Source organism: Telopea speciosissima, chromosome 10 (genome assembly GCF_018873765.1).
Source record: "Telopea speciosissima isolate NSW1024214 ecotype Mountain lineage chromosome 10, Tspe_v1, whole genome shotgun sequence".
Classification (NCBI taxonomy): Eukaryota; Viridiplantae; Streptophyta; class Magnoliopsida; order Proteales; family Proteaceae; genus Telopea; species Telopea speciosissima.
In genome coordinates, this window is record NC_057925.1 from 22,163,435 (window position 1) to 22,182,871 (window position 19,437).

General features: G+C 40.3%; 1 protein-coding gene across 1 annotated transcript in view; it reads right to left on the minus strand.

The window, feature by feature from the left end:
• The window catches only part of LOC122642683 (DDT domain-containing protein PTM-like), a 37,387-nt gene that overhangs the window by 4,602 nt on the left and 13,348 nt on the right, over positions 1 to 19,437 (minus strand). The window contains exons 4-8 of the mRNA XM_043836234.1: positions 16,266 to 17,442; positions 15,874 to 16,159; positions 15,642 to 15,766; positions 15,080 to 15,540; positions 1,314 to 1,342 (exon numbers count right to left, since the gene is read on the minus strand). Of these exons, the coding sequence (XP_043692169.1) occupies positions 1,314 to 1,342; positions 15,080 to 15,540; positions 15,642 to 15,766; positions 15,874 to 16,159; positions 16,266 to 17,442 (2,078 nt within the window). The remainder of the gene's footprint in view (positions 1 to 1,313; positions 1,343 to 15,079; positions 15,541 to 15,641; positions 15,767 to 15,873; positions 16,160 to 16,265; positions 17,443 to 19,437) is intronic.

Below are 19,437 nucleotides of genomic sequence, written 5' to 3' on the forward strand. Positions count from 1 at the left end.
TCTTTGGAATTTGGATGCTCCAGTACGGAGGAGTGATTTGATTCTGATTGAAGGAACTAAAAGAGCCAGGAGCAGGCCTAAAATGACCTTAAGAGAAGTGGTGAGAAAGACAGGCATAGCCTAGGCCTTGTATCAAGTATGACCTTGAATAGAGCTGATTGGAGGGAAAGGATCCATGTAGTCGACCCCATTTAGTTGGGATAAGGCTGAATTATTGTTGTTGTATATGAAAAAGGTTCAACCACAAAGAGGTTTTAAGTTCTTTATTCAGATTAGATTAGGTTTACGTAAGGAAAACAAGTTGTTCCAGAAATCTGGTCCCCAGTCAGTTAAGTCCAGGCTGAAGTAGTATAGTTCAAGTCTACCACACACCACATGTTTTAGTCTTTTATTCTTTCCTTAGTCCATTAGTTATCTATTATGCGTTTATAAATATGGGACGTGGATAGCTCCATAATGGAATGTTCTGATTCTGTAAATGAGATCTTGAAATTCTTACAGATTACCTTTAAGGGCTCGCAGGCTTCAAGCCCTCTCCCTTTGCCATAGTTGATGTTCATTATGCTTTCTCAAAGCTTTCTCCTATGAAATTATTGCTCTACCACTATACTAATCAAGTTCTTGGTTGTTATTTTTTATTTCTTTCATGTGTCAGATCTGTCTTTAGTTCAGATATTGAGCGAGCATTCCATTTTGGACTCAGAAGACCTAGTTTGAGTCGTTAGGCTTATCTTACATTAATTTTTTTTTGGATGAATAAAAATTTAATTGCAAAGAAAAGGTGGGGAAGGGACCCTTTATTTTCCTACAATACACAAATAGAATTAAGAGGGTTCTCTGGGTTTGTCAATTTTTAGTAGATAATATTTACTATTTCGACTAATATTAGATGGTTCTCCATATAGTAAATAAGGAACCCTTTATTTTCCTACGATACACACATAGTATCTGATATATTTCATATCGTTCAAGTAGTAGACTAGAAGGATAAAAAAAATAGAGTTTCAAAGATCATCTATATACACCTGGGATTCTAAGCAACAAAGACAATGCGCACATGTCAATATGAACCAAAGACAGATGTGTGAATGAGTGAACCCAAATGGTCCCTGACACCATTATCCATCGCAACGAAAAAGCTAGTACCAATACTCCTAAACACAAACTTGAACAAATATTTCTACATGAATTTTCCTGAATTTCTATAAAGCAAAACAACTAGTGCTACTAGAAAATGATTAAATAGAAACAAAATACAAAAATAATTCAAATAAAGAAGCCGATGCAGATTAAGGAAAACATCAAATACTAACCTTTGCAGTAATGGCAACTTACAGCTTCCCTGCCAATCAGAGAATTAGAATTAGTACATAAGCAACATGATGGATCACAGTGGAAGTGATAAAGGGCAGAAAATCTAACAAGGATATGCAGTCTTAATGTACAATGTCCCTTACATGCAAAAGCTCGTCAAGAATATCTGAAATAATGCACATCTGGTACAAGAGCTAATGAAACTAACAATGAAACAACATAAAATGCTAACAGAAGCATACATGTCCCTGTTGGAAAAGCTTGTTAGGGTATTTTGGGCATAGTCATGTAAATTGTACATGAAGGGCAATAGCGTTGCTTACAAGGCTATAACAGTACTTTACTGTTTATTAACAAAGTGAATAGCATATAGAGGAGACAGAATCGATGACTTCACAACTGTCTATCTATCCATCTATATAATCTCTATCTATCTATCTATACCTAATCCCTGCAGGGCAGCTAACCACAGCAGTTTGAACTTGGTATCAGAGCGGTTTATTGTTTTGCGAGTCGGGTAAAGCTTCACAGCTCCCACTCTTTGGTTGGGTACCTGACAGAGAAGGGTTTCTATATACCCAGAGCATGTGAGAACTATAATCTTTGATCCTTGGATGTGAAAATCCGGAGCTGCTAAGGCCGTATGGAAGCACCCACCATGAACCACAACTGTCTCCAAGTATAATAGACAGTCCGCTAGGTATAGTTGCAGAGTTTTCTCTCTCAGCAGAGGTTTTTCGGGCATGAAACCTGTACGTTTCAGGTCGCCCTATGGCACTCTAATGGCAATCCGAATGTCAAGTTGAGAGCTTACCTGGTGCTAGCGCAGCAGCTCCATTAGGGCAGAAAGGTTCTACTGCAAGGTTTTGGTTGTGGGGTTTAATTTCACACAAACTAGGGTCATTTAGGGAAGAAGGCCAGTACCTTCCAGTTCAGCCTAGGGCTCCCTTCTAGTAGCAGTAACATCAGATTCAGAGGTCACATACACTGAGGACAGAAACTCCAACAAGTAGTACCTGTTCTGCTGTTCACTGAAAACATTAAGCATCTCATGGCTTTCACACCTGTGGGCTTACATCAGCCAAGCCTGAGTGGTTTGCTCATGAAATGCTACTGCTATTGGTTGGTTTATGATATTTCTGTGAATTTCTGCAATTGTTTCTAACTTCGGGGAGAAGTAAGTTTTACCTAGAAAGTTCAATATCTTGGTTGTAGGTAGAGTGTGGACTCCCTTTGGGTATCCAACCAGACCAAGCTTCCTGTAATGTCTCATAATGTCAAACATCAGTGGGTCAGTGGACTCCATGTCAGAGCCGCACTAAAAAGATACTTGAAGAAAGAACCTATTATTTTTCTCCCTGGGGGAATATGTGTGAATATTCTCAAGCTTATGGGAGGAATATGACCAACAACATCATAACCTTATCCCAACTTAATGGGGTTGGCTACATGGATCCTAAAAGAGACGGAAGCGAAATAATAAAGAAATAAAGGGGGTGGGCATACAACATCAACACAAACTCTAGGGCATCTACCATAACTACGAACCGCTTCTTAACAACCCGACATTCTGCTCTAGGTCTCAAAATGGAGTGTAAAACATAGGGCAGCATCACATCATCAAAGTCCAGCTAAAAGGGGTTGACCGCATGTGTATCTTTGATCTCCAATCAGCTCTATTTGAGGTCATACTAGGAACAAGGCCTAAGCAAAGCATGTCTTTCCTCACCACTTCTTCTATGGTTATCTTAGGCCTTCCCCTGGTTCTTTTGGTTCCCTCAATTAGGATCAGGTCACTCTTCCGAACTGGGGCATCCGGAGGCCTCCATTGAACATGATTAAACCACCTCAAACGACTCTCTCTAAGTTTATCATGTATAGGAGCAACTCCCAACCCAGCTCTAATAAGATCATTCCTTACTTTATTCTTTCTAGTTTTCCCACACATCCATCTCAACATTCTCATCTCTGCAACACCAAGTTTATTTATATGACACCTCTTCAATCTTCACAGCCTAGCATTCCGTCCCATACATCATAGCTGGTCTAATGACAATCCTATAAAATTTTCCTTTAAGCTTTAAAGGGATATGTAGATCACACAGAACTCCCGTCGTAGCTCTCAACTTCATCCACCCTAGTTTAATCCTTTGGGCAACATCATCATCTATGTCACCCTCCTTGTTTACGATTGATCCCATATATCTAAAGTGATCACTTTGCGGGATCTCCCCCTCATCAATATCCACTCCCTCATTATCCATCCCAGAGCTGCTAAAGTTACACACCATATGTTCAGTTTTATTTCTACTTATCTTCAGACCTTTTGAATTCAAGGCAGTTCTCCATAGTTCCAATTTGGCGTTAATCCCTGCTTTTGCCTCATCTACCAAAACAATATCATTTGCAAAGAACATACACCAAGGTACCTCATCTTGTATGCCTCTGATTTAGTCGTCCATGATAAGCGCAAACAAGTAAGGGCTTAAGGCTGATCCTCAGTGTAACCCAATTGAGATTGAGAATTCACTACCTTGGCCCCCCAATGTTCTAATGCTAGTCACCACATCAGCATACATATCTTTAATTAAGTCCATGTATATACTAAACACCCCTCTTCTCTAGAATATTCCAGATTAACTCTTTGCCATAGGCTTTTTCCAGAGATATAAACTGATGTAGATCCAAGCCTCCTCGAGTTGAAGAAACCACCCTAAGCATAGGGTCATAGTAGGAGCCGTAATATAGTCTTATACTTATTTTATTTCAGTTCTATACTTAGTTTTACTTTTGTGTTTCTAATTGAACCGGTTCAAATTGGTTGCATCCAATTGGTTTAATTTAAGTTAGTCTCTTTTATTTTAAGTTATTAGGGGAGATAAGTCTTTTTACCTTTTAAGTTCAGGTTATTTTTGTTAGAATAATGTACTCCAGAATACCGTGGGGGTATTCTGGTCCTTTTGGGGGTATTTTATGTTATTAAGTGTTTAGTTGGCTGTGTGGGTTTAGTCCCACATCGCCTAGCTTATGTAAGTTGTAACCTCCCCTCTATTATAAGTAGAGGGGGTCTTTCTCTCATTAAATCAATTCTATTATTTTCTTCCCTCTCTCTAACCCACGGTTCAACCAACATGGTATCAAAGCTGGTCTGATCTAGGTTAGAGAGAAAAACCCTAATTTGTCTCTCCTTTCCTTCCAATCAATCTCTCCTCTTCTTCTCCCTTTTTTTTCTCGTTTTTTTCCTGCTCCTGTTTTGCTCCTTTTTAGCACAAAAACAAGGGCAGCACTAATGAGGTAAACATCATATCGATGATTTAGTGCTGCCCCCGTTCTCTCCTATCATTTTTTATTAAAAAAAACAGCTGGAAGCCTCTTCTGCGATTTTGGAGTTCCCCCTTCTTTGAGATCAGATCTCGATAAACCTGATCCTCTAATAGAGGAACACCCTATGCAGCCTTTTTCCAGCCCTATGTTACCCTATTCATACACCTAACTTCCCTCTTTTCTTTCTCTCCATCAATTATTATTTTTTCCAGCCTAGATCCCCAAATCGATTTCACCTTGTCAGGGTTTTTCCAAACCCTGACTCTAATCGATGTTGGGGTTTCCTTTGACAGATGCAGCCAATATTTCATGGATATTTCCCACCTGATCCATGCCCTAATCAACCTCAATTTGAACAGAATCTGATGGCTGGATCTGTCCCTACAGCAAAATCTTCTCACCCTGCCTTTTATGGTTCCCTGTTAAACCCTAATTGAAATCAACCTTAAGGGTGCAGGTTTGAATTCTTGCTGCCTTTTTTTGAGGGATGATTACTCCACCTACAGAAACCACTCGACCTCAGTTTTTTGCCTCTTTCCAAGAATTTGAAGACCCCTAACCCCAATCGATCCTTCTTTTCAGGGTTTTTTTCAAAACCCTACCCATATCGATTTTGGGTTACGGTTGTTTGCTGCTATTGGAATTTTTTGTTGGTGTTTCAACCATCACGAAGGACATTCTACTTCAACTATTTATGGCTTGAAGAAGGTCTACTACCCAAGATAGCTGCTGCCCTCATTATCTGCGATTTTTTGGTATTTCTCCCATGTGAAGATCAAGTCTCAATTACCAAGGAGATTGGTCATTCGAACTGGAGATCCATTCCAGCAGTTTTTGGTCAGCAAGTATTACAATAAGCAAGCACCTTTGACATGTCAGCCTCACCTTTGTTGAAGACCCCTTCCCTACAATTGATATTCACTTTCAGGATTTTTTACAAAACCCTGGCAATGATCGATCTAAGGGATAGGGCAGTCCACTATTGCTGATTTTTTTAGGAGAGTGTTATAAACATCAGAGGAGTCTTCAGCCCATTATTCAGCATCTTACATCAGGTTTTTTTGTAAAAAATTCCAATTCTTTCTGTTGGCTTGGTTTCTTCAATTATCAAGCTGTTTTTCTTATTCCTATATGGCTGGCTGCTTCAACTATAGATTTGTCTGGTTATCTATCTTATTTGGCTGGTTATTATGAGCTTCACTACCTACCTGGCTGGTGTTATTGCTTAGCTGCTGTAAGCATGACCGGTTGATGTGTTACTGCTGCCTTCATGTGGAATACTGCTGCCCTATAATTGTGACTGTGTTTCCTCTTATTGGAGATCGAATTTCTTTCGTTATTGAAGACTCGAATCTGCTACCCTGGAGATCAGCCTATTTGGGATTACAACAGTGTGTTCTACGGTTATTGACTGCACCTACGAACCTATTCAGTTATGTGGAGCTTTTCTGGCTCAAATCCAGCATCCTTTGGAGCTTGAATCCTAGCATTGTTACTGATTCAGATTTGATCCAATTTTTGTTGAAGCTTCTTCATTCAACTGCTGTCCGGATATCTTCGTTAGTACTGTTTAGCATGTGGGAGTTTCTACCTTGGAGTTTTTCGCACAATTGCTCCTCCCTGTTTGAAGATTGATCAAGCCTTGAAAGATGGCACATTTCCTTACTTCAAATCAGATCTGTATACTTCTCAGATTTGACCATTGGAGTTAGGAGTTTCTCCCCTGCAGGGCTTTCCATCAAAAGTGTTTGTTTGATCGATGGAAGATGGTTGGAACTTTATGTTGCATAATTTACTCCTCCTTCATTATCTCACTACTAGTTTTCCTTCACTATCTCCCAAAACATACCTTTGATATTACCCATAACACCCTTGGAAGTTAATGGTATTCTCTTCTTTACCATTTCTTCTTTTTCCCTTACACTTGGCAGCCATTGAACCATTCTGGAATGTTATGTTTTGCCCTATCTCTAACCTAATCTCTCTTATGTCCACGTGCACTACAAGTGAGGGGGGGATTATATACAGTATACCTGCAGCCATTGTAGAGAGCAGCACATGCAGGGACACTTGGTGCAAAACATAGAAGGTCAGAGGTTTCACCATTGCCAATAAGTATCTACCTTGTTATTGGGTTACGTTTGCCGTAAGGGGGAGGCTGGTGTTAAAAGTTTTGAAGATGTTTGGTTATTGCCTGCCCATATGAGATCCTACAGTTTGGTTGTTTCTGTTGCTTGATCTTTATTGCTGCCTGACTCATCTGCTTGCTACCCTAGTTACTTACCTTCAAGATTATCAGTCAAAGATTCATCCCTGGACAATTATTGAAGATTGGTAACAATTGATCACGTCTGCCCAAGTTTGAAGGTCTATTTTTTTCAAGTTCTTGAAGGTCTATTTGGGAGCTGCATTCTTGTTGGAGCTGGATTCTGCTCCAACTTATTTTTCCCATTTTTCATTCAAGTTGGGCATTAGTACTTTGTATGCGCCAACTTGAGGGGGAGTGTTAGCGTTGTTATGGAGAGAGTTTTTTTTCTTCTTTTAGTCCAAGCTGGATCTTCCTTCTTTCTTATTTGTACAATCCAGCTTGAGGGGGAGTGTTAGAATAATGTACTCCAGAATACCGTGGGGGTATTCTGAATCTTTTGGGGGTATTTTATGTTATTAAGTGTTTAGTTGGCTGTGTGGGTTTAGTCCCACATCGCCTAGCTTATGTAAGTTGTAACCTCCCCTCTATTATAAACAAGGTTCGAGAACTCGCGAGATCTCGGCGAGATCTCGCCGAGTTTCTCGAATTTTCGAAATCTCGAGACGAGATTGCCTGCGAGTCTCAAAAGTGCAATATCTCGGTGAGATCTCGGCGAGATCTCGGATCTCGGTTGGATCTCGGTTTCGACCCATTATTTTAACCCACCTACCACTTAAATACCTTACCTAATTGGACAAAACTCGACATATCTTGGCGAGATCTCAGATCTCGGGTCCAGATCTCGAGTTGACCCAAAGTTGAGGCTTCGAGTTGAAAAAAAAAAATGCACCAACTCGGTGAGATCTCGACTCGTCTCGGTTTTTCCAAGAGTCGAGTTGGCACCGAGACCCGAGTTTTAGTACCTTGATTATAAATAGAGGGGGTCTTTCTCTCATTAAATCAATTCTATTATTTTCTTCCCTCTCTCTAACCCACGGTTCAACCAACAATTTTAAGTTAGCTACTCCCTTCCATGATTTATGAATGGAGAGTTTAAATTGTAATAGGATTTAGGCCTTTTAGGCCCTCATTAATAGGAAACGTGGGAGGCTCCCCCACACAATTAAAGTTTTTAAAAAAATCGTCTCTTTATTGCTGGCTACTGCTGCTGCTGTTTCTCTTCTGAGATTGTCTTGTGAGTCATATCAAGACCTCCCTTGTAAGTCATATCAGGGTTGAAGGGCTGGTGGATCTCCAATGACTCCTTGCATCTTGTAGATCGGGAAGTTCTTCTTCAAATCTGTCTTCAAGGTTGTTGCCATTGAAGATCTTTAATTAGTAAGTTAGTTACTGTTTCAGCATTCCCCTCTTCTTCTTAATCCTCCAACCCAAGCCCCACCTGCCCTAATCGATCCATATTGTCTCCTCCATTAAAAACCCATCGATATAAACCCTAATTGTTCTAAATTGTGTCCAGCCTTTTCCACCATCCAATCTCAAGTTCTCAACCAAATTTCAACTACAGCCCCCTCTCATCTCCTCCTCCACTCGACCTAACTTGCAGCCCCATCCAACCACTCAAACCCTATTTTACATTGTCTCTGTAAAACCCCGAAACCCCTAAATTCCTGTGTAGACCTAACCAGCCTTCAGAATTGCATCATACTACAACCGAACAACCCCCTCATTGTCCCTAGCACTCGACCTTAGCCCCTTGCCCTAATTCCAAGTTTAAACCCTAGTTTCAAACTAAATTCTAAAACCTGAAACCCAAACCTTAATTTCTGAAATTTTTTAATTTTGTCTAAACCTTGTTCAAACCTACCCTATTAGCTCTTCCTAGACCTGCCCATTAAAACTATATAAGATTTAACTCCATTCTCATAAACCTAACCCTAGATTTGACCTAAAATACTCCAATCTGCCCCAATCAGTCAGCACCTTTGTGGGGGTTTGATCTACCTAGCTCCTAGTAGGTCTTCTACCTATATAGGACTACATTAAGTGGTATCAGAGCCATGGACCACCATGGCAATCCAGTGATGAATCCAGATCTGCCACCCCAACCTGATCCCATGACTGCAATCATGGCAATGCTCCAAAAGCTCTCGGCAGATCAGCAAGCTATGCAAGCTGACCAAAGACTTCTTACTGAGAAGATGACACGTTTGGAAGAGATATAGGCTACACCTCTTGGGGACAGCAACCTCCCCTTAGAAAAGGACAGAATCCAAGCCAACTCTGAAGTACATGGAACCATGGGAAGAAATAGACATCACAGAGATCATTCCAGGAATCGCAGGGACCACAGAGATCATTCCAGAAATCACAGGGATCACAAAGATAGGAGCAGACATGACAGAGATGGATACAGAGAAGACATAGACAGAATTAGAGAAGACCCTCAAAGGCCTAATTTTGAGGAACACTTGAGATCCTACTTCACTACAGATGAAGCTACCAATCGAAGATATGACACCCAAAAGGTTAAACTTGAGTTGAAGGAGTTCGATGAGAATCATGATCCTCAGGTATTCTATGACTGGCTTGCTGCCCTTGATGATTATTTTGATTGGTATGACTTGCATGAAGACAGGAATATGAGATTGGCACGTACCAAGCTGGCTGGCCCTGCCCGAGAATGGTGGTGCACTACAGAGAGGGACATGGAACTTGATGGCCAAGCACCTACTACCTGGGAAGACATGAGGTATGACTTGAAGGAGAAATATCTACCCAGGCACTTCAGAGCTCAGCTCCAGGATCAATTCAACTCCCTACGCCAAGGGACTATGACTATAGCTGAGTACATGCAACAGTTTGATGCCCTTGCTTCTCCTACTAGCACTAGAGAAGGAGCCACTCAGATGTTATCTCGGTTTCAACAGGGATTGAGAGCAGATATTGTTAGGGCTATTGGAGTGGCTGATGTTAGAGAAATCAAGGACTGTTTTGAGAAAGCTCTGAAGGCTGAGGAATTATTGGCTGGAAATAGAAGATTTAATTCCTCTACTGAAGACACCAACAAAACTTTTACAGCATTCAAGTCTACTACCAATGGTCATACTCGAGCTGGAAATTCTGCTGTTGGTTCCTACTCGATCAGGCAACTCTATTGGTAGTTCTTCCCGCCCTACAGCTCCTCCAGGTGCTGATCATAAGGGTAAACCCCCATGGACAATAGTGATCCTCACAAGTGTTTCCATTGCAATGAGATTGGACACTATGCTAGGGAGTGCCCCCAAAAGCATAAATCTGTCAATGTGGCTAAGAAGGAAGATGAAAACCCTGATGATGACAATGACCCTAGTTTCTATGCATATCCCCCAGATGATGATGATGACTTAGCTGATTACTTTGAAGAGTTGGGTGGTGATGCTCGAGGTGTTCATCTTATTACTCAAGTCTTCATGGATGACGTGGCAGAAGATGGAGAAGTGGTTGTGAACAATCCACAGAAAGGCATTCAAGTTGCTGCACTTGAAGAAGTGGAGCTCGATGAGAAGGATATCCACATTGAAGACCCTATGGAGGTTGAACACATAGAGTTTGTGATGCCCCCTTGGTTCTTTGAAGAGAAGGCCCCACAACTTGAAGATTATGTCCCTAATGTTCCAGCCTCAACAAAATTCTGCTCGGGGAGTGTTAGAGCTGCTGCCCACATGTTCCTTCCCCCTCATCATCACAAAATTCGTGGACGGGTTTCTTCATAACAGCATAGCACTTGGACTCCTACTAATGGTGTCAAGAAGCTTAGCCCCAAGTTGCATAAGTGTTGCATGGATTTCACCCATTCATCGGAGATGAATGTTTCTAAGTCGGGGAGAGTTGATGTAGATCCAAGCCTCCTCGAGTTGAAGAAACCACCCTAAGCATAGGGTCATAGTAGGAGCCGTAGTATAGTCTTATACTTAGTTTTATTTTTGTGTTTTTAATTGAACCGGTTCAAATTGGTTGCATCCAATTGGTTCAATTTAAGTTAGTCTCTTTTATTTTAAGTTATTCGGGGTAGATAAGTCTTTTTACCTTTTAAGTTCAAGTTATTTTAAGTTAGCTACTCCCTTCCACGATTTATGGAGGAGAGTTTAAATTGTAATAGGATTTTGACCTTTTAGGCCCTTATTAATAGAAAATGTGGGAGGCTCCCCCACACAACTAAAGTTTTTAAAAAAATCGTCTCTTTGATGTTGGCTACTTCTACTGATGTTTCTCTCTTCTGAGATTGTCTTGTGAGTAATATCAAGACCCCCTTGTGAGTCATATCAGGGTTGAAAGGCTGGTGGATCTCCAGTGACTCCTTGCATCTTGTAGATCGGGAGGTGGTTCTTCAAATCTGTCTTCAAAGTTGTTGCCATTGAAGATCTTCTTTAATTAGTAAGTTATTTACTGTTTCAGCATTCCCCTCTTCTTCTTAATCCTCCAACCCAAGCCCCACCTGCCCTAATCGACCCACGTTGTCTCCTCCATTAAAAACCCATCGATCCCCATAAACCCTAATTGTTCTAAATTCTGTCCAGCCTTATTCCTCCATCCAATCTCAACCAAATTTCAACTACAGCCCCCTCTCATCTCCTCCTCCACTCGACCTAACTTGCAGCCCCATCCAACCACTCAAACCCTATTTTACATTGTCTCTGCAAAATCCCAAAAGCCTTAATTTCCTGTGTAGACCTAACCAGCCATCAGAATTGCATCATACTACAACCGAACAACCCCCTCATTGTCCCAAGCACTCAACCTTAGCCCCTTGCCCTAATTCCAAGTTTAAACCCTAGTTTCAACCTAAATTCTAAAACCCTAAACCTAATTTCTGAAAATTTTAAATTTTGTTTAAACCTTGTTCAAACCTACCCTATTAGCTTCTCCTAGACCTGCCCATTAAAACCATATAAGATTTAACCCCATTCTCATAAACCTAACCCTAGATTTGACCTAAAATACTGCAATCTGCCCCAATCAGCAGCACCTTTGTGGGGGTTTGATCTATCTGGCTCCTAGTAGGTCTTCTACCTATCTAGGACTACATTATAAACACTATATGAAGATCTTTCTTGCCCTCTCTATATCTTTCCATGAGTCTCCTCAATAAGTGAATTGCCTCCAAAGACGATTACACCTATAAAACCTTGTGGATGGGCCAAGTTTTTATAAGATACTTGAAAGAACCTATTCTTTTTCTCCCTGGGGGTTTGAACCCAGAGTATGAACCTATTTGTGTGCAGATCTTGGGAAAAGTCCTCTCGCATCCTTATATGAGGTTTTGGCTATCTACACAGTGAAGAAACAATAAGACAAACTATGGATCTAAGTCCCTTCTTTGAGAAATCTGCGTTGAGTAAGTCCCTTCTTTCCTCTAGACTATGAAACAACCTACGCTGATGACAAAAATCGTCTCAGATGTGAAAATTGTGGGAAGATCATACACAACAAGGAAACTTGTCGGGATCTCCATGGCCGTCCACCTAAATAGATTGTTGGTGGATCTAGAGGAAGCCAATCTGGAGGAGTCAGAGCTCATTCTGTAGTTGCCAGTACTGATCATTTTGGGATCCCACCTACTTCAGGATCACAATCTGATGGTGGCTCTCTTTCAATAGAAGAGATTGAGACTTTTCGACAAGTCTTAGCAAGGTTTGGGAATACTAGTATTGCTACTGCTTCTACCACTTCCACATTTGCTCAATCAGGTACCTCAGTCTACACCTCTACTTATGCAACCTCCACTCCTGGATTATATACTCCAGTGCTTCAGGTCATATGACTAGTATGTCCAGTAATTTTAACTCCTACAGTATTTGTTTGGGTAGAAATGAAGTCAGGACAGATGATGGCACAGTTTCACCTATATCTAGGTAAAGGAAATATTCAAGCCTCACCATCCATTTATCTTGATTCAGATTAGCACATTCCCAATTTTACTACTAATCTTTTGTCAATCTGTCATATCACCAAATCACTGAACTGTAGTGTTACCTTTTTTCCTACTCATTGCCTGTTTCAGGATATGGTAATGAAGAGGAAGATTGACAGTGGAGGTGAGGAGAAAGGGTTGCCTCTGCTTTATTCATCGCCTTCCTATTTGAGTGTTGTGCAATCTTTTGTTTGTGAGAGTAAAGCTTATGGTAGAGGTGAAAATGGGATTGATAATGCTATGTTGTGGCATCAACGCCTAGGACACCCGTCTCTTTCTGTTATGAAGAAACATTTGTCGCACTTATTTTCTGTTGCATCTGAATCGTATGTTTTGCAATGTGAATCTTGACAATTTCATAAGCATTGTAAATCTTATTACCCTTATCATGGCGCAATAGAACAGATTCACAGTTCCATATTGTTCAACCCGATGTTCAGGGACCAACCCCTTCTCCTATGATTGGCTTCCGTTATTTTGTTACATGACATCTTAACATCTACGAAAACACCAGCCAAGCATAACATGAAGATAGGCAGGTTGTTTAACCCCCCCCCCCCCCAAAAAAAAAAAAAAGGTACCCTGTCCAACTCCCTCTTCCAAATCGTTCTAAGATCAAGGGCTTCTTCATGTGGGAACATTCCCTTGGCCCTTGGGGCTGCTGAAATTTCTCACGAAAGAGAATGGTTAGGCCATCAAAGAGCATTGCAATAAAATTGGCCAAGTTCTATAGTAGATCTATTAGGATTTGGGCGTTATTAGCAGTGGGGTAGTTTGTAATGGGCATCAGCTTTATTTCAAGTGTCTATGGGCGGCTTAAGTATCAATTGGGTTTTTGACCTTTGGGAATTGAATTATCCATGTAGGGTATAATTGATATAAATTTTAGGGTTTCAAGTACATTTTGTTCCTGAAAGAGTCAGTATTAATTAGTAGTTAATTGGAAAAGAGTTCAGGTAAATATGGAATATCTAAATTAGCAAGTCTACCTACTAGAGAGTCTATATTTATCTTGTTCCATTCCTTTTCTTTGAGATAATTATAAATTTTTGAATAAAACTGGACACATGGAATAGAAGGGAGTTGGGTTGGAGTTTCTAGTTGAGGAGCCTGCAAGTTTCCCTAGGTTTTGTTTTGGTTAATATTCCTTCTTGTCTATTCTCAAGATTCCCCTAGCTGTCATTATGTTTTCTTATCTTCTCTCATTTTCTTTTTATATCAATGTTGCCATTATACTTGCTGTTAGGGTTTGACTTCCATTATTCTTGAGGCTATGTTGCTGTCATTTTCTTCTCATAATTGTGGTATAGTCTAAATTTCTTTTGTTCCCTGTTCATCAATATTATTTTCTGTGGTTGGGTTTTCCCGGTAAGGGTTTAAATTTGTTACCAACTCACTCTGGATATCCTAGGTTTCAAAGATCCAGAGCTGAACTGCGAGGAAATCATGGCAGGAATAGAGCCCTAACAGATTAGAGTTTACAGGGATAAGAGAAATTAGGGCAAGTTCAAGGACAAAGAACTGCTATGGGTCTGTTAGAAATAGCATGAACTGTACTTGGTACTTACCCGAATAAACAGAAATCCTCAAGAAACTAAAACCTAAATGATATGATACTGATAGTTCTAATATGGTACTGAAATCTAAGATTTAAAACCTTAGCAGAACAACACCCAATAGCAGCAAGTAATATTGATGAATAGAACCAAAGAAGATTCAACAAAAGCCATAGTTAGGAGGATAGCAGCACAAAAAAATAAAAACAAACAAGAAAAGATAGGGAACACCAACTACAGCTAATGGAATCTTGGATGCGACTAAAAATGAGTGCAGCAAAAGCAAACTTAGGAAAACCTGCAAGCTCCTAAATTGAACACTCAAACCCATCTCCCTTCCATTACTTAGTCCCTTAACCCTTACTAAGTAATTAATAACACTCAAACCTACCTCTCTCTCTCTCTCTCTCTCTCTCTCCCTACGGGAGCCTCGTGCACTGGGACGCTCTTTTTTATATATTATCTGGAAAAATTTATTGGTTATCAGACCACAAAATTTACTAAAGAAATATTAAAAATCCACAAAAATGCTTTCCACATGTACCAAGAACCAGAAGAAATATCAAAAAAATAGAAAAAACATCCATTCTCCTGGTTCTGAAAAGATATCATGATCCTGTAGTTCTGAAAGGATATATCAACAATTCAACATACATACCAACAAGTTCAGGGTATATAATACACAAAGAAAAATGAAGAGGATGAAACATTTTATAATTTCATCATAAAATAATGAAGTGGATTTTGAAAAGACACCAATTTTGGCACAAAAGGATCATGGCGTACCCCACTGGTAGGTCTTTGTTACAGTGGCCACACTGGTAGTTCTCAGGAATCTCTCCTTTCGATAGAAGGTATGAGAGTCCCCTTTTCTTGGAGGGTTTCATTACTCTGCCACCCTCACCAGGAAGCTTTGCTGGACTCTTCTTATTGGCCATCCGAGCTAGTTTTCTTTCTTCGAAAGCCCTCAAGAGATTCAAAGGAACATGACACTCATCCAGCCAATATTTCTTCCTCTCACTAGAGGATATTTCAAGCATGGTTCCATGTCTGCTGACAGTTTCAGGAATACTTTTTCTCTTTCCAAAATCCAGAAGATACTTCACCTGTGATGCTTCCACGCACTTCCTGCGTATAGTCACCTTCTTGAATGACCTCATTAATTTTCTAGATTCCTTGGATAACAGAGAAAGAACTTTATTGTTCTCAAGCTCATCCCATCTAATATACGAATCAAGCTCTCTAACCTGATAAGATAGTAAAATTAAAAGATCAAGGACGAAAAATGTTCTGAGATAACACTTAAATAAGAAGATAGTTTGAGATAATGAGGTCCAGTAATTATTACCAGCAAAGCAAGGTGTGGGACACTTGTCGACATCTCGAGAGCAGCTCGCCAAGCAATGTATCTACTTCTCTTAGCTAAATCTGTACCATCAGCATAATATATTCCCGGTATCTTGTTACAGCCACCTGCAAAATTTTAACTCAACCAATTTTTTTTTTAAAAAAAATTACTATATATTTTTCAGATTCCAGTTCCGCTACTCAAACATCCAAGTGAAAAAATAAATGCAAACCTTGTCGGCCTCCCTTGGAGGCCAAGGAGCGAGGCAAGCCCTTCCAATGGAAAACTTGGCGTGACAGCTTTCCACCCCTCCAGAAGATACCTGATTTGGCAGCAGCAATTGAATAAGAGTTGGAATCAGCATCCAAAAATCTGGCTCGTTTTTTGCTGATCCCATGCTTAGAGGAAACATTTACTGCAGTTGCCAAGACATGTGAAGCTGAACCCATTGTAACAACAGAATCCACCTGTTTTAACCACTCTGCTGATAGTGCAATCCGGCGCAAATTTGACTCCAACTGTAGAATCAAGGTAAATTAACCAAACAAGTAGCAAAGGAGAAAAAGAACAGCCACTTATACAAAATATGAAAAGCTACTATTCTAAATTCAGATAACTCCTTACATTGAGTAGCTGACATTTCACTGATGCAACATTCGATGCTTTAAGAACACTTTTGCGCCACAGCTTAATATGATGCGGATTCTGCCATGGGCCTGATAGAAGCCCACGCAAACGTTCTTCAATGAAGAGAATTTGACAAATGACATCAATAAGATGGCTTTTCCGGTTTCTCTTAGAACAAAGACCAACTGCCTCACTTTTACGACTTCCAGGAGAACTCACGTTAAACAAGCAGCTCTCACTTTCAGATGGACTTTTGCAAGAGAAGCACCAACCACAATTTTCTTCCTGTCCATTTAAATATAACTGCTCCATAGTTGACCAACCAAATTTTGATGACTTTTTACAAATGATCTTTAACTGTGCAGAAATTATTTCCTCAGCAGATCTTTTGGGGTCATCATTTATGTTGTCTGCTGATTTACGCATTAGCAATTCAGCAACAGATGCTGCAATCCGAGCAAAATAGTAATAGTTAACATAACAACCAGGTTCAAACTGCATTTGAGCTACCATCCCTTCTCTTGGATTAATTAAGGATGATGTAGGTCCAGGGAGAGCAGATTCCAAATTAGTCTCTTGTTTAATATGGTCAACATGTTGCAAGGTATCTGTTCCAATAGAACAGTGGACCTTTTCAGGGATTTCAGATGCAACTGTAGTAGAAGCAGATTTATCAGAGCAATCTAATTCAGGTTTATGAGACACCTGAATGCCTGCAGCAGCATTCGAAATATCTGCAGAGCCCTCAGAGCTTGCAAATGGACTTACCATCTCTATAAACTTGTTCATGGTTACTGAATCAACCTGGCTAACAGAATCCAAAACATGCTGACGAAAACTTTCAGTTGTAATGCTATTAACACCATTTTCATTTGGCTTCCTTTCATCAATAGCCTCTTTCTTAATTTCTTCCATCTCTAAAACTGGCATAGTTGAGGACAAATGGAGGGCACAGCTTTGAGGCTCCATTTCCACATCAGTACATGCAGCAAGAGACTGTAAGTTGGAGTGACCTTTAGCTCCACTTGGATTAACAGATATGTCCCAATGCATGGAGACTGCTCTTATTATTTCACCATAAAGACTTTCTGATGATTTGAGGACTTCAATAATGGCATCCAAATCATTCTTGTGGTAATAATAGTATGAACAGTCTGTGTCACATGAATCAAACCTGCAAATTTAAGCAACATATATTCATATCACCAAATGATGTAGGCCCTGGATGCAGCCATGAAATTTCCCTAGCGAAAGCCAAATTATCTATAGACTACATTAGTCAAATGTGAAAGTTTTTCCTTTTTTAGAAAATGCTCTTTAGGTCCATCATTAGCCACATTTTGGCCGGAAAGATAACCAAGGAATTGTAAGGTCTGTGGTCTTCATTAACCCAGTCGTTGTAAACCAAAAAGAGAAAAGATGCAAGGCCATTTATATTTGACACTTTTTGAGGGTTATTAAAAAAATTCTCATGAGAAAGGCATCAACTCCAGATTCCAGAATACATATAGGCAATTCATGAAGAAAAAAACGGTATTCATGTTTTCTTTTACGAATTCGTTTTCTCTATCAATGCAATGGAAAAGAAAGAGTTTAGCAACTAAAGAGGAAAACAAAAAAGAAGCGAAAGAAGAATAAATTATTTTTAGGGTCCCCTGCAACTACGCACTGTTGCAGTTTGGTTCCCTGTTGTGAACTTGTCTTTTTCTAGCTTCTCTCAAAACAATATCAAAAGCAACGTTTGAATTGGACAATGTTGAATACTCCAACTGGTTATGACTTTGATAAACAGCATTACCCTTTTAACATAATATCTGGTACCTCCCTTTTTTATTGTAGGATGGTTTTAGTGTGCACTGAAGCCTTGCCATGATCTTTACACTGTAGTTTCCCCCTACTGGCCTTCATTTCTTCACCTACTTTTCCATTTCTTTTTACTCACTACCTTCCCATCTACTGGATTAAGTAAGTGGTTCTACCGACGTGACAGGTACAAGCCTTGGGGAATGCAAAGGAACTCTTTTCTTTCTTATTTTCTCTGTTTTTGCTTTGACATTATTGTTGTCGTCTGAGTCTTATTCTTCCCTGATCTCTTGGCTTTACGGTTCCTTTTTTCTTTTTCTATTTGGCTTGATTGGTGCTTCCTTTGCTGAGTGGGACACCCATCTTGCCATCTTATTTGTTTGCCTTCTCGGTTTGATCCTCTTGGTAGGGTCTTGCCGTTTCTGTGTTGGGTTTTTTCACGTCTGGGTGTTCCTCTGGGTTTGGTACGGTTGTTGCCCTTTTGGGGTTTCTCTGTAATCTTGCCTCTCCTTGTCGTTTCGTGCTCACCCACAAAGATCCCCTGGTTCTGGCATTCAGCGTCCCGATCGGGGTCGTCGCCTTGATGGTTCTGGGCATGGTTGGCCTGAGGTTCCCTCTCGTCTCCACCCTGCTGCCATTGTTAGAAGTGGAGCTGGTATTCTCCATGTTCCGGATTCTGTTTGCACCAACACAAATGGAAGTTATCTTAGCAGATTTTACTACAAGGATACTCCGATGCTATTTGGGTTTACTGTTGGTTTTCTAAACCGTCTATAGAGATTTTGTGTAACCAGTTCTTTGTGATCTGGGAGCCACGTGGGTTGATTTCAATCTCATGGATTGATGAAGGTTTGTTCATGGTGGAGGTGAAAACAATGGCTGCTCGTGATTGACTTCTCTCTCTTTGCCCATGGTGGTGCGGTAAAGCACTATTTAATCTTGTGCCTCATGCCTTGGATGATGACCTATTTGTTGCTGAAAGGGAAGCTGTTCTTATTTGGGTCCAGGTTAGCCATGTGCCTATTGAAGCCTTGTCCTTTTTTACTATCAATAGTTGTCATGGCATCGCCTAGGCGCCGCCTTGGCGTCCAAGCGGAAATCTTGTGGGCAAGGCGCTTGGCGGTTTATTGTCAAGGCGCAATTTTATTATTTTTTTTATTTTTTTTATGTTTTATTCTATCTGTTATATTTCTATTGGGTTGTGTTCGTTATTACTGTACATTGTTTTACACCAAATCACCTAAAGGCAAAGATATATCGAATGAAACCCTCGACTCTGGATACTCCTGGTCTCATGCCTTCACTCAAGGGAAGAAATGAAACCCTCGATTCCTGCCCCAGCTCTTGCCTCCAGCAACTCCGGCAA